The sequence below is a fragment of the Erinaceus europaeus genome, chromosome 2, assembly GCF_950295315.1.
Source record: "Erinaceus europaeus chromosome 2, mEriEur2.1, whole genome shotgun sequence".
In the NCBI taxonomy this organism is placed as follows: Eukaryota; Metazoa; Chordata; class Mammalia; order Eulipotyphla; family Erinaceidae; genus Erinaceus; species Erinaceus europaeus.
In genome coordinates, this window is record NC_080163.1 from 186,483,111 (window position 1) to 186,498,627 (window position 15,517).

The following is a 15,517-nucleotide window of genomic DNA, read 5'->3' on the forward strand; positions in this document are numbered from 1 at the left end:
GGGTCACAGCTTTGTAGAATCAGAGTGAGAACAGGCAGCCCCACTCCTACCCCAACTGGGAGGGTCTACAGAACAAATCTTCCCACTAGGGAAGGCATCAAGGGAGTCCCTAGAGTGGCAAGAGACAAGTTCCAGGGAGGGAGGAAGGGAAGGAAGGAGAGAGGGAGGGCACAGTGCTATGGGAAGAGTGGCTACAGGTGTTCTTGTGGTTATTGCTGGGGCTCGGTGCCTGTCATTATGAATCCACTGCTTCTGATGGCCATTTTTTCCACTTACTATTGTTGGATAGGACACAGAAAAATTGAAAGAAGACGGGAAGACAGGGGGAGAGAAAGATAGACACCTGCAGACCTGCTCCACCACTTGTGGGGAGCCGGGGGTGGGGGGCTCCAATTGGGATCCTTGCACTGGTCCCTGCACTTCATACTATGTGTGCTTAGCCTGGTACGCCATTGCCTGGCCCCCTTTAACAAAAATTCTTACTCTGAATTTCCTTGCCATTTCTCAGGGGCAGGCTAGACAGCAGACTCTAGCAAAAAAATTTAATCTTGCAGGGGGATATGAAGTAAGGGTGGAGGCCAGGGTGTATCTGGAGCAGAGCTAGGATAGAACCCTCATGCTCCTGACTGGCCAGGTAAATTTCATAGCAGACCCACTGGTCAGTTGAGATGTTTTTTCAGTGGAGGGGCTCCGCCTGAGGAATGTGGTCTCTGGTGACAGCTCCTGGCACAGGTGACCCCCTCTCTATCCGTACCCCTCCAGCCCTGGGGGTCTTCAACTGCCAAACCAGCCCCAGTTCTGCTCTGCTTCTGAAACAGAGCAGACACATAGGCCAGATCTGGGATCCTTATCAGGAAAACAAGTCACAAGAGGCCAAACCAGTGTGGCAGGTCCTCTGTGCAAACACTACCCAGCAGTGACTCAGGCTCAGAATTAACAAAAGCGAGAAGATGCCTGGCTGCCCGGTCAACCCAGAGTCCTTAGGGACAATAGCACAGCACATACAAGGGCTCGCCAACTTCCTTCCTGTCACCTGGGACCAACTGAATACACCCCAAGGCAGCAAAGCTCCCTCCAAACCTATGTTTGGAGTCAGACTCAGGTCTCTGCCCAGCAGGAGGGATTTGTCCTGCAGTCACCTTGGCTGCCTGGTCCCTGTGAACAGTATATGGTGAGACAAACATTCACCACATGCTCCAGGCTGCCTGGTCATTCAGAAAACAGTAACAGACGTTCTGCCCATTAGCTGTTTATAGTGAAGGATGATGTGTCCGAGACAACATGAGCCTGAACAAACACAGCTGAGCTCGGGTGGGTGGGAGGCAGAGGAGGACTTGAGGCCACTTACCTTTGGTGCCGTGGGGCAGGACGGGATACAACTGCTTGTCTGGAAGAGAACACACAGTCCAGAGAGCTCGGCACAGCCCTCCTCCCCTAAAGCCACCTCCCTTAGCCCTAGGCCCTCATGGGGAGCTCTTTCCGAGAGACTCTGCAGCTGTTTAGTGCTCTATGGCCTTGCTACCCTCACACAGACATTGAACATATCTGCCCAACAGCTGGGGCCAACCCTCACCCCTAGCCCCACCTCCCTTTTGGGAGCCAGAAAACGGGTAGAGTTCAAATGGCAGCATTTCCGGAGGCCTTCCTTTTAGGGACAGGAAATGGCTTTGGGGAGGGCTCACCCACCATTTCTTGGGCTCAGGAGTCAGGCAGACTCACCAAAGCAGCGGTGCATGCACTCCTCCTTGGAGAAATATCTGTTTTTATTGCCCCGGCATCCTCCATAGATGAAGTAATCACAAGAGTTCTTTTCAGCATCAAAGTACCAGCGCAGGAAGGCGGCACGGCAAGGCCCAGTGACTGCCTTGGCAGCGCAGAAGTCTGCGAAGTGAGGCAACACAAGGGGTACAAGTCAGCAGTGGCCCAAGAAGTGAATGTTAGAACGCTCCAGAATAATGACATGGCCAGCGGTCACTGGAGAAACATCTGTTACAGACACCTGTAAATAACAGAACGGCCATGTGGCCCATCTTCCACCCCCCCTCCTATTTTCAGATAACGTTTTCTTCATTGTTCAACTGTATGTTCTTCTGGGGGTTATTCTGTAAGGTACTTTACAATACTAACTAGGTCACCAAGAAATCTGTTCCAAGACACTTTGTCTTCAAGGAGTCTGAGGCAGAGCAATTTCTCCATCCAGACTGTGGCACATCCTGCTTCCTGCCTTCCTGGGGCATCCACATGAATTCTGCCACCTTGGAAAGGTCAGGAAGGCCTACTCTACAGTGTCTCTAGTGGAAACTCTCCAGGGCATCTCAACTCCCAATTAAATGAGAAAACATATTTCACACTCATAAATACATTTATAAAAGTCATACCTTCGTAGTTGAAAGCATCACCGGAGGAGTCACTAGAATCCAGCTTTCTGGGAACTAAAATACAAACACCCACGTTAGGGAGGCTGGGATGGACACAGGACACTTGGCCTTGCTGGGCTGAGTCCCTGGAGAGGGGACGCGAGCTCGAGCACTCAGGCACCCTGATGGAAGGATGCCAAACCACCCCCCACCCCGCTTAACAACTTTGCTCAGTCACCGCCCAGCACTAATGGGCTCTAGAGCACACGTGGGATGGATGAGTGGTGGATGGGAAGGCTCACCTAGGTCAGAGGTTGTTATGGAAAACTAGTCCTGGGCTTAATTTCTGGAGTGATATAGATGACAGTCTCATTCCTTCTCTCTGACACACCAAGAAGGTCCCTCATTCTGGGAAATTTTTCTTCTAAAACAGGATAAAATGGTCTGGGAGGTGGCACAGCACATAAAGGGCTGGGTCCTCAAGCATAAGGCCCCACATTCAGTCCCCAGTATCACACGTGCCAGAGTAATACTCTGGTTCTCCCTCTCCCTTCCTTTCTCCTTGCTCCTTTTCCCTCTAATAAATAGGATGGAAACCAGAGTTGTCTTGCCAGTGCTCCAGTGCCCAGCATGGCTTTGGAGAAGTCAGCCTAAGCCCTGGCAAAACAAGGTTCAGGCTGGTAGCAGGATTCCTGGCCTAGCAAAACTGGAAAGTGGTTCTAGCCTAACTCTTCCTGCCCACTGAATTAATAAGTCCTCACTCTGATGTGAGCACCAACATGAGTCAGAGGACAGTGAGACCAATGGCCCACTGGAGACAGTCCTCAAACAGGATGGGGCACAGACTTTCCCCTCTTCTAGGCAGGTCTTGGCTCAGCCCACAGTTGGGGAATGGCCTTTGGGAAGCTGGGCTGGACTTGCTAGTGCAATTGGATCACTCACCCTAAGCCCCCAAAAGAGAGTTCTTAAAGCTTAACAGAGACTGGGGAGGAGGGTGGTGGTTGCGCACCAGTTAAATGCACACTTTACCATGTTTAAGGACCCAGTTAAATGCACACTTTACCATGTTTAAGGACCCAGTTCAAGCTCTGAGCAGTGTCGCAGGTCGGTCGGTCTATCTCCCCCTCACTCTAGATTTCTCTGTCTCTATCAAATAAATTGTGTGTGTGTGTGCCTGTGTGTGTGTGTATAAAATGAAGCAACTGCTGTTAATAATACAAAGCAAGTTAAAACAAAGCTCAAGGTGAAATGGGAACAGACACAGGGACAAAAGAGGACAGAAGACTACAGCAAGGAAAATAGGGAACAAAGAAGAGAGAACAGGCAGGGGGAGGTGGGGCAGGGAAGATGATTAAAGCAGACCAAGGCCACTACACCCCTCTGTCCCCCAGGAAGGAGCTGAGGCCAGCCTAAAAGTGCTGTCAACTCTCCAGGCTTCTGTCTGATAGAAAACATGGAGTCCCCAGGCCAAGATGCTGGCAGCCCAGGGAGAGCCCCTGCTTTCCAATTCTAAGTAAATGGAACTGGGGGTAGAAACTTTTTCACAGCTCCCACATTACAAATGTCCTTTCAGTTACTTTTCCAGATGGTTGTCATTCTGTACTGGGTGCTTCTATGAACCTACCACTTGAGACGGAGGAATTTGCTCCATTCCTGCTGGTAGCTTGGTCATCAACATTCTCTGCAAGGGAACAAATAAACAACACAGTGAGAAAATTCACCTCTCTGACAGCCTGGTGAAATAAACTGTGTGCTATGCAGTCCTGTCCCTTGTGCCTCTCATGGCGACTCCCATTTCTCCTTTATGTGGACCATCAATGCACACGGTGGACCACAGACCTACCAGAAGCTAGAAATAAGGAACCAAGATTACCCTTGTGGTTTAGACTCTCTGGGAATCAGAACAGAAAGGTGAAAAACAAAGGAGGGGGAAAAAAAGCCAACTTATTTTTATGCAATATAAAGAATGAGTGCAGGGAGGGAATTTTGCAAGTTTTGTACCACTGAGGAGTCTCCTGTCCCCAATTTTTATTCTTTATATATATTTTTTCAACAGAGAGACAGAGGAGAAAGAGGGAGAAACAGAGAAAGGACAGACATCACAATATTGCTTCACTTTTCATGGAGCTCTTTAGGTGTGGTCTATGGTATTTTCAGTGTGGTGCTGGGCTTGAACCCAGGGCCTTGCAGGCACAGCAAGCTGTGTACTCTAACAGGGTGAGCACAGGGTTCAGGCCTGTGAAATGGTTTAAAACAGTGGCCAGGGAAATTGCTCAACTATTATAGAATGGTGCTCACATACCTGAGGCTCCTGGAGCCATCCATATGTACCAGAGTCATGTTCTGGCTTCTCTCACATGCAAGTCTATCTCATGAAATAAATACATTTTTAAAATGAATAAGCGCGCACGGGGGGGGGGGGCAGACGGATGGTAGCGCAGCGGGTTAAGCACAGGTGGCACGAAGTGCAAGGATGGGCGTAAGGATCCCGGTTCGAGCTCCCGGCTCCCCACCTGTGTGTGTGTGGGGTCACTTCACTAGTGAAGCAGGTCTGCAGGTGTCTATCTTTCCCCCTCTCTGTCTTCCCCTCCTCTCTCCATTTGTCTCTGTCCTATCCAACAACAACAGCTATAACAACAACAATAAAAACAACAAGGGCAACAAAAACGGAAAAAATAGCCTTCAGGATTCATGGTGCAGGCACCAAGCCCCAGCAATAACCCCGGAGGAAAAAAAAAATAAAATAAATAAATAAATAAATAAGCAGGAAATTGGGCGGTGGCGCAGTGGGTTAAGCGCAGGTGGAGCAAAGCACAAGGATCCCGGTTTGAGCCCTCAGCTCCTCACCTGCAGGGGAGTCGCTTCACAAGTGTTGAAGCAGGTTTGCAAGTGTCTGTCTTTCTCCTTCTCTATCTTCCCCTCCGCTCTCTATTTCTCTGTCCTATCCAACAATGATGACAACAATAATAACTACAACAATAAAACAACAAGGGCAACAAAAGGAAATAAATAAATAAGCAAATCACAATCTTTCCCTGCACCCCCCCCCTCCCCCAGCCAGGGTTATTGCTGGGGTTTGGCACCAACACTACAAATCCATGGCTCCTGGCAGCCATTTTTTCCCCTTTTTCCCCAAACCTTTCTATTTTTATTTAACAGGACAGAGAGAAACTGAGAGGGGAGGGGAGAGAAAGGCAGACACCTGCAGACTGGCTTTATCACTCACGAGCCGGTCCCCCATAGGTGGGGGGGGGAGCTAGAACCCAGGTCCTTGCGTATGGTGTTAGGTGCGCCAAACCGGGTGCACCACTGCCTACCCCCCAGAATTCTTTGAAAAGCCAAAGGGGTGCATGGTAGTGTTAGTGTATCTAATATGACTGACTGTACACCTGGAACAGCTAAAATGGTAAATCTCTGTTATATAATCTCTGCTCACACACGGGGAGGGGTGGAAAGGCTAGCATTTCAGAAGCACACAACAGGACACCTGGTGGAGAGCTGGAGACTGACCCCGCCTGCTGTCATCAGCATTCACATCACAAACCAACAAACCTGGTTCTGCCTCTCTCCTCATCAAAGAATCTCAACAGGGACCAAGTGTCCCCTGGGTGGTTCTGGTTCCCACGATCAATTAATAAACTGGCTTTCTTGTTTTCATTTGCCTTCCCACAGGACCTGCCTGCCTGCCTGCCTGGGAGTGACTGTGCTGGCAAGAGCCTCCAGTGACTAGGTCTGGGACTCTTGGGTACCAAAAACTGAGCTTTCTGGACCCTCAAGGCTGGGGTTAGATGGTGGGCCACCTTTAGGGAGACAGCTCTCTGTCTTCTTCTAGCAAGATGAGCTTGAGCTCTTGAGCTGCGGAGATAGCTCAGAGGTTGAGTACAGGATCTGCAAGCAGTGTACATCCCTCAGTGGTACATCCCCGGCACCGTATATGACAGAAATGAGTGGGGCTCTGGCCTCTCTCCCTCCCTCCCTCCCTCATAAAAATCCTGAAAAGCAAGGAGACCTTCAACTCTCTTCCCAAGCCAATAAGGAGTTAACTAGAACAAACAGATATATTTGCTTTAGTCACCTCTTGATGAGAAAAGGACCAAAAACATAGCAAAGAACTATTTTCCCTAATTCCTCCTCCTACACTGAACTATAGCTGACAATGAAGAAACTACAGAAAGCAGTATTCTCCGCAGCCACCTGCTAATAAGGCATCCACGCCAGCACACCTACCCCCAACCCCCAAGAAGTGAGGGCTCACCTGTGTGACTGAAACAATAACCAGGCACCTCACACACAAAGATCACACATGTTTCAGGTAAAATAGCTTACCTCGAGAACATGCCTGCTTTGCCCTGTATGTCATCCAGATTCCATCCTGGCCTCTAAAGCACTGGAGGAAGCCCTGGCACTGTGGTGTCTTTTCCCTTACTCTCTTTCTATTTGAAAAAGACTGGAGCACTGTATTCCCAGTGATGACAAAAACAAATCTCTCTAGATGCTCAGTCATGGCCAGCCTCATATGCTTATGCTATTTATGTACTAGGTTTTAAATCTCAGGCCACAGTCAAGTCCAAGTTGTTTCCCCCTCGTTAGACACAGTCTTTTTTCTTTCAAGTTTTCTCTTTTAAAAAATACTGTGGGAGTCAGGCTGTAGCGCAGCGGGTTAAGCGCAGGTGGCACAAAGCTCAAGGACCGGCATAAGGATCCCGGTTCGAACCCCGGCTCCCCACCTGCAGGGGAGTCGCTTCACAAGCGGTGAAGCAGGTCTACAGGTGTCTGTCTATCTCTCCTCCTCTCTGTCTTCCCCTCCTCTCCCCATTTCTCTCTGTCCTATCCAACAACGATGACAACAACAATAATAACTACAACAATAAAACAACAAGGGCAACAAAAGGGAATAAATAAAATAAATATTAAAAAAAATATTTATACTGTATTGTGGTCCAGGAGGTGGTGCAGTGGCTAAGGCACCAGACTTTCAAGCATGAGGTCCTGAGGTTCAATCCCCAAGCAGCACATGTACCAGAGTGATGTCTGGTTCTTTCTCTATCTTTCCCATTAATAAATAAAATCTTTTAAAAATATTTATTTTTATTGGATAGAGACAGAAATGGAGAGTGAAGGGGGAGGACAGAGAGGGAGAGACACCTGCTGCCCTTCTTCACCATTTGTGAAGCTTTCCCCCTGCAGGTAGGGACCGAGGGCTTGAACCTGGATCCTTGCACACTGTAATGTGTGTACTAAACCAGGTGCACCACTGCCCAGCTTCAAAAGTCTTTCCAAGTGTCTGACTGGCCAAATTCTCAGGTCTGTGAAACATTCAGGTAGAATCAGGCCCCAGAGAACCCATCTTACCGCTATCAGCTCTCAATGTCCCCCCCCCCCCCCCCCAGCTCAGCTTAGAGGCATGCACACTGTAGTAGAGATTTTAGGTTTTTACTTCAACTGTGAGGCCTCAGGGCCATTATTACCTGTATTCCACATAGTCTTTTCAAAGCTAGGGCTTGGAGCTTCCAAGAAGTATGTTCTAGTTTTAACTTGACTCATAACTTGGCTCACTTGTTGAGTTCCTCAAGTCATTTATCCCAGAGATAAAAATAACCCAAAAATGTTCAGAGGGCAAGGGGATGGCCTGAGTAGACTTTGAGGCCTATCCTCAAGAAGGGGAAACCCAGTCAGATCTGGTGTGGGACTTACACTCTAAGTGGGAGAAAGGAAGTTGGGGGGAAATGCAATCATATCCCCATCCCCCAGCTCCAGCCTGTGGCTTATTCTCAGCCCTTTCTGGGAAAAGGAGGAGGGGAGGCACCACTATGAAACCACTATGCCTCTTGTTTCTTCTTTCTAAAATATCCTCTAGGTTCAGAAGAGCAGAAAACATTCACATCCCAAGTAATAAACTGTCTCAAGATAAAACAATACCCCCAACTACCACGGCCTTACCTGTGACACCAGCACATTTCTCCAGACACTGCTCCTTGGTCACGTAGTTATTGCCATTCCCATCACAGCCCCCATACACAAACTGCTGGCAGGATCCCTCGGTGGCATTGTACCACCACCTAGGAAAGGCGGCCCGGCATCTTCCCACTCTCTTTGGAACGAGGCAGGAGTCTGAAAGACAAAGCACAGGTGAGTAACCGCGGCACGGTTGTCCTGGCAATGGAGAACAGACGCAGATCTGTAGAAGGAGGCCCACAGTTTTCCAGATTCCCAAGAGGAGAACCAAGACTTTAAAGTTCCAGCACAGTTCCTCCATAAGTTGTTTCTAAAGTGTTGCCACTCGTGATTTCTTTCTCAGATTAGCAACACGTCATTTAAAGCTACCAACCCACCCAACTGTCTTGTATTTTGGTTGTCATGTTGAATTTTTCCCTGCCTCCATTATCAAATACATACATACCCAGTATGGAAACATAACCTTCAAAGGTACAAACAAAACAAAACTCAACGGAACACGCTGGGATTCATCACACCATGCTAACAGCAGTTAGCACTGAAAGGTGAGAGCTGGTGACGTGAAGTCAGGAAAGGGCGCTGTCTGGCACTTCTATAGTCTCTCCTAGTTTTCTTTTGTAATCATCCTATCTGCTCTCTACCTGGGCAGGCCACTGCACACTCAAATTACCCATAAAGGCTTCAGAAGGAAGCTTCCTAACTTTAGTTCCCCCACTGCCAACAAAAGTAACTTGGTCACTCCTTGGCTCTGGAGCTTGTTCTGACTCCCACTGGGGGCTCACTCACCAAGAGAGGTCTGGGCTTCAAGGTGCCCCCAATCTGGCCCCACCCTAGACTAAGGGAAACCAAACAATGCTATATATTTCCAGCTGGATGTATCTGCCTGCAAAAGGCAGCAGAACCTAGAGACCTGCTTTTTCTCTCTCTCTCTCTCCTAAAAAGGGAGAAGGAAGGAAGGCTAGAGGTTTCATTGCCTGCGCCAAAAGGAGACATTCTTCTAAGGAATCGAGGGCAGTGAAAGCAACTTGACAGGCAATAAGCTAAGAACATAATTCACTGTCTGCCCCACAGTGCCACCATCCCCCGCCCCTGCCCACCCCCCACCCCCCAGCTCCCGGGCTCAAAAGGCCTTTCCCAACACTCTTGGCCTTGTTGGGGCTATGTCTGCTCACCAAGGGCATTCCAACCTACATGGGGCTCAGTGAACAAGCATCCTAGGGGCCCTGGCTGTTGTCGTGCTCTTTTGATTTACTACATCAACAAGGAGACGTGCTCAGTAGTGTGTACACTTGACCATGTGCAAGGATCAAGGATGTAAGCCCCTGGCACCAAATGGGAGCATCACGCACAGCAACTTCATGAATAGTGAAGAGATACCGTGATGTCTCTTCTCCCGCATCCCCTGCCTCTAACTAAAATTAAAAATATATATATAGTGTCTGGGTGGGGATAGATAGCATTATGGTCATGCAAACAGACTCTCATGTCTGAGGCCCCAAAGTCACAGGTTCAATCCCCCATACCACCATAAGCCAAAGCTGGTTAAAAAAAAAAAGTGTGTGGGTGGGAGGGGGTGGTCTGTTGGAAGCAGTGGAATTACTCATGCACAAAGTGCCAATAAATAAACAAATGAACTTAAATACACTTGAAATGTATGGCATGTGAATTATATCTCAATTCAAATTAAGGAAAGGAAGTACTCTCCGAGCCACTGCAGCAAAGAAAACAACAAGATGCCACAGTACACAGGTGGGACCCAGCCTGCCCTGCCCAACCTACAAAGCTTATGGGCCTGGAAGGCTGTGGTCACACAGCTGCCTGCCTGCACCAGCGCTCAATGACCACACACTGGTCTGTTTCAGAACGTAAATGGCCAGAAAGCAGCTTCTTTTTCAAGTTATTTGGGTAAGGCAAGAAGGAATGAAGGGGACTTACTCTTGTCCTAGGGGGATTGTGAAATGTCTCTTTAAAAAACTATGGCATGTCTGGAAAGACTGAAATAATAAAGCTAATCTCTACTCAAAATTGACGTGAGAAAAAAGGAACAGAGCTCGTGATCAGGGAGGTGGCACAATGGATAAAGTGCTGGGCTCTCAAGCATGAGGTCTCAAGTTCAGTCTCCAGCAGCACATGTACCAGTGATTCTGGTTCTTTCTCGTCCTATCCCTCTCTTTAATAAATAAAGTTTTTTTTTTTTTTGAGTGTGCACTCTACCAGGCAAACTCTCTCCCAGCCTTCTCAAGGGCATACTAATGGCACTTAGAGGTAGGAGGCACTCACTCTAATACTTTCCTGAAAACTAACATTAGTTTTCTGAACTAATTAGCTCAACATAGTTTTTGAACACTAATTAAAACAGAGAAAGTTTGAACCATACAAAAATCTAAGCAGTGAATTCTCTGTTCCTGCCCCATTCCAATGGTTTGGGTTGTCTCCAGATTTTCTTTTTTTTTTTTTTATAATTTATTTCTTTATTGGGGAATTAATGTTTTACATTCAACAGTAAATACAATAGTTTGTACATGCATAACATTCCCCAGATTCCCATTTACAATACAACCCCCACTATGTCATTCATCATCTTTCATGGACCTGTATTCTCCCCACCCACCCACCCACCCCAGAGTCTTTTACTTTGGTGTAATACTCCAATTTCATTTCAGGTTCGACTTGTGTTTTCTTTTCTAATCTTGTTTTTCAACTTCGGGCTGAGAGTGAGATCATCCAATATTCATCCTTCTGTTTCTGACTTATTTCACTCAACATGATTTTTTCAAGGTCCATCCAAGATCGGCTGAAAACGGTGAAGTCACCATTTTTTACAGCTGAGTAGTATTCCATTGTGTATATATACCACAACTTGCTCAGCCACTCGTCTGTTGTTGGACACCTGGGTTGCTTCCAGGTTTTGGCTATTACAAATTGTGCTGCCAAGAACATATGTGTACGCAGATCTTTTTGGATGGATGTGTTGGGTTCCTTAGGATCTATCCCCAGGAGGGGAATTGCAGGGTCATAGGGTAGGTCCATTTCTAGCCTTCTGAGAGTTCTCCAGACTGTTCTCCACAGAGGCTGGACCAATTGACATTCCCACAGCAGTGCAGGAGGGTTCCTTTGACCCCACACCCTCTCCAGCATTTGCTGCTGTTACCTTTTCTGATGTATGACATTCTCACAGGAGTGAAGTGATATCTCATTGTTGTCTTGATTTGCATTTCTTTGACAATCAGAGACTTGGAGCATTTTTTCATGTGTTTCTCGGCCTTTTGGATCTCTTCTGTGGTGAATATTCTGTCCAAGTCCTCCCCCCATTTTTGGATGGGGTTATTTGTTGTCTTGTTGTTGAGTCTGGCAAGCTCTTTATATATGTTGGTTATTAAACTCTTGCCTGATGTATGGCATGTAAAGATCTTCTCCCATTCTGTGAGGGGTCTCTTGGTTTGGGTAGTGGTTTCTTTTGCTGTGAAGAAGCTTTTTAATTTGATGTAGTGTCATAGGTTTATACTTGCCTTAGTCTTCCTTGTAATTGGATTCGTTTCATTGAAAATGTCTTTAAAATTTATGCGGAAAAAAGTTCTGCCAATATTTTCCTCTAAGTATCTGATAGTTTCTGTTCTAACATCCAAGTCCTTGATCCACTTGGAATTTACTTTTGTATTTGGTGAAATACAGTGATTCAGTTTCATTCTTCTGCATGTTTCAACCCATTGTTTCCAACACCATTTGTTGAAGAGACTCTGCTTTCCCCATGTAATAGTCTGGGCCCCTTTGTCAAAGATTAGATGTCCATACGTGTGGGGCCTCATTTCTGGGCTCTCAATTCTATTCCACTGGTCAGTGTGTCTGTTCATGTTCCAGTACCAAGCAGTTTTGATGACAATGGCCCTATAATACAGTTTGAAATCTGGGAGTGTGATGCCTCTGGTTCTGTTCTTTTTTCTCAAGATTGTTTTGGCAATTCTAGGTCTTTTCTGGTTCCAGATAAACATTTGTAGCATTTTTTCTATTCTCCTAAAAAATGTGCTTGGGATCTTGATGGGGATAGCATTAAATTTGTAGATGGCTCTGGGTAATATATTCATTTTGATGATGTTAATTCTACCAACCCATGAACATGGAATATCTTTCCACTTCTTTGTGTCTTTTTCAATTTCTTTGAGTAGTGACTCATAATTTTCAGTATACAAGTCTTTCACTTCTTTTTTTTTGTTGCTATAGAAAAAGGAACTGATTTCTGGATTTCAATTTCTTCTAACTTAGCGTTTGCATAGAGGAATGCCACTGACTTTTGAATGTTAATTTTATAGCCTGACACATTACTGTATTGCCTGATGATTTCCAAAAGCTTCTTGCTGGATTCCTTAGGTTTTTCCATGTATACTATCATGTCATCTGCAAATAAGAAGAGTTTGACTTCTTCTCTTCCAATCTGTATGCCTTTAATTCCTTGCTCCTGCCTGACTGCTATGGCAAGAACTTCCAACACTATGTTGAATAGTAATGGTGATAGTGGGCAGCCCTGTCTAATACCTGATCTGAGGGAAATGCTTCCAGTTTTTCACCATTGAGTATGATGTTGGCTGTAGGTTTGCTATATATAGACTCCACTATCTTGAGGAATTTTCCATCTATTCCCATTTTTTGTAGTGTTTTGATCATAAAGGGATGTTGTATTTTGTCAAAGGCTTTCTCTGCATCTATTGATATGACCATGTGGTTTTTGGTCTTGCTTTTGTTGATGTGGTGGATCACATTGATTGACTTACGTATATTAAACCAACCTTGCATGCCTGGGATAAACCCCACTTGGTCATGATGAACAATCTTTTTCTGTATCCGGTTGGCTAGAATTTTGTTCAATATTTTCACATCTATGTTCATCAGAGATATTGGTCTGTAGTTTTCTTTTTTGGTTGTGTCCCTGTCTGCTTTTGGTATCAGGGTGATGTTGGCTTCATAGAAGCTGGCAGGGAGTATTTCAGTGTCTTTAATCATCTGGAAGACTTTTAAAAGTAGAGGTATTAGTTCTTCTTTGAAAGTTTTGTAGAATTCATTTGTAAAACCATCTGGTCCAGGACTTTTATTTTTGGGAAGATTTTTGATAACTGTTTCAATTTCATTAGCTGTGATGGGCCTGTTCATGTTATCCACTTCCTCTTTACTTAGTTTTAGAAGTTGGTAGGTATCTAGGAAATCATTCATTTCTTCCAGGTTCTCTAGCTTGGTGGCATATAGTTGTTCATAGAAGCCTTGCATGATATGTTGAATTTCTGCAGTGTCTGTTGTGATTTCTCTTTCATTTACTATCTGATTTATTTGAGTCTTCTCCCTTTTTTGTTTTGTGAGTCTGGCTAAAGGCTTGTCGATTTTGTTTACTCTTTCGAAGAACCAACATTTACTTTCATTGATCTTTTGTATGGTTTTCCTATTCTCAATGTTATTTATTTCTGCCCTAACTTTAGTGATTTCTGTCCTTCTGGTTGCTTTAGGATTCCTTTGTTGTTCTTCTTCTAGGTCTTTAAGATGTGCAATCAGGCTGTTTATTTGTGCCTTTTCTTATTTCCTAATGTGTGCTTGTATAGCTATGAACTTCCCTCTTAGGACTGCTTTAGCTGTGTCCCAAATATTTTGATAGCTTGTGTCTTCATTTTCATTGAACTCTCAAAACATTTTTATTTCTTCCTTGATTTCCTCTTTGACCCAGAAGTTGTTAAGAAGTGTACTGTTGAGCTTCCACATTTTGGGACTGTTACTAATCTTTTGTTGATTGTTAAATGTTAGTTTAATTCCACTGTGGTCTGAGAAGATGCTTGGGATGATTTCAGTGCTCTTGAATTGGCTGATGCTGTCTTTGTGGCCTAACATATGGTCTATCCTTGAGAATGATCCATGTGGATTTGAATAAAATGTGTATTCCAGTTTCTTGGGATGAATGACTCTGAAAATGTCCAATAGTTCTAGTTTATCTATCTCTTCATTTAGCTCCCTTATGTCTTTACTGATTTTCTTCCTGGATGATCTGTCAAGTTGAGATAGTGGGGTGTTGAAGTCCCCTACTATGATTGTGTTACTGTTAATATATTGCTGAAGCTCTTTCAGTAGAAGTTTGATGTATTTAGATGGCTTCTCATTGGGTGCATAGATGTTAATAATTGTTAAGTCCTCTTGATTGACTGATCCTCTGAGCATTAAGTAGTGTCCATTCCTATCTTTTTAAATCTTATCTATTTTAAAGTCTATCATGTCAGATATGAGAATAGCTGTTCCTGCCCTTTTTTGTGGGCCATTGGCTTGAATGATAGTTTTCCATCCTTTCACTTTAAGTCTGTGTTTGTCTTGTTGAGTTAGGTGAGTTTCCTGTAGACAACATATTGTTGGGTTGTGTTTTCTGATCCATCTTCCTACTCTGTGTCTTTTAATAGGTGAATTCAGGTCATTGACATTTATTCATATCAAAGATTGAAGATATTTTAACGCCATTCTTGAAGAGTTTTAGAGTGTTTTGATATATGTCCTATTTGTGGTGGTCTGGTTGTTTATAGGAGACCTTTCAGAACTTCTTTCAGGGCAGGCTTGGTGATGGTTGCTTCCTTCAACTGTTGCTTGTCTGAGAAGGTTTTGATGCTTCCATCTAGTCTGAATGACAGTCTAGCAGGATATAATATTCTTGGCTGAAAGCCTTTCTCATTGAGCACTCGATAGATATCTTGCCATTCTCTTCTGGCCTGTAGTGTTTGTATGGAGAAGTCTGCTGCTAATCTTATGGGTTTTCCTTTGTAGGTGACTCTTTGTTTTTCTCTTGCAGCCTTGAGGATCCTTTCTTTCTCCTTATTCCTTTCCATTCTAAGTATGACATGTTTTGGTGTCTTTAGGTCTGGGTTAATTCTGTTTGGGACCCTCTGGGCTTCTTGAATCTTTATGTCTTTGGTGTTGTCTAGACTAGAGAAATTTTCAGCTATTATGGTCTGGAGAATGCTTTCTTCCTCTGGTAAGCCAATAATGCGTATATTGTTTCTTTTGAAGTCATCCCATAGGACTCTGTTGTTGTTTTCAGCATCTCTTAATCTCTTTTTGAGATCTCTTACTTCTTTTTTAGTTGTCTCTAATTCATCCTCAATCTTGCTAATTCTGTCTTCAGCCTCATAGATTCTATTCTCTCTGCCCTCTACTGCTTTCTGGAGTTCATCTATTTTGTTGCCCTGCTC

At 45.0% G+C, this 15,517-nt stretch overlaps 1 protein-coding gene across 1 annotated transcript in view; it reads right to left on the bottom strand.

Moving 5' to 3' along the window:
- Window positions 1-15,517, bottom strand: part of SPINT2 (serine peptidase inhibitor, Kunitz type 2) — a 46,533-nt gene that overhangs the window by 720 nt on the left and 30,296 nt on the right. Inside the window, exons 2-6 of the mRNA XM_060185873.1 lie at window positions 8,298-8,468; window positions 3,982-4,038; window positions 2,379-2,432; window positions 1,720-1,881; window positions 1,349-1,387 (exon numbers count right to left, since the gene is read on the bottom strand). Coding sequence (XP_060041856.1) covers window positions 1,349-1,387; window positions 1,720-1,881; window positions 2,379-2,432; window positions 3,982-4,038; window positions 8,298-8,468 — 483 coding nt within the window. The remainder of the gene's footprint in view (window positions 1-1,348; window positions 1,388-1,719; window positions 1,882-2,378; window positions 2,433-3,981; window positions 4,039-8,297; window positions 8,469-15,517) is intronic.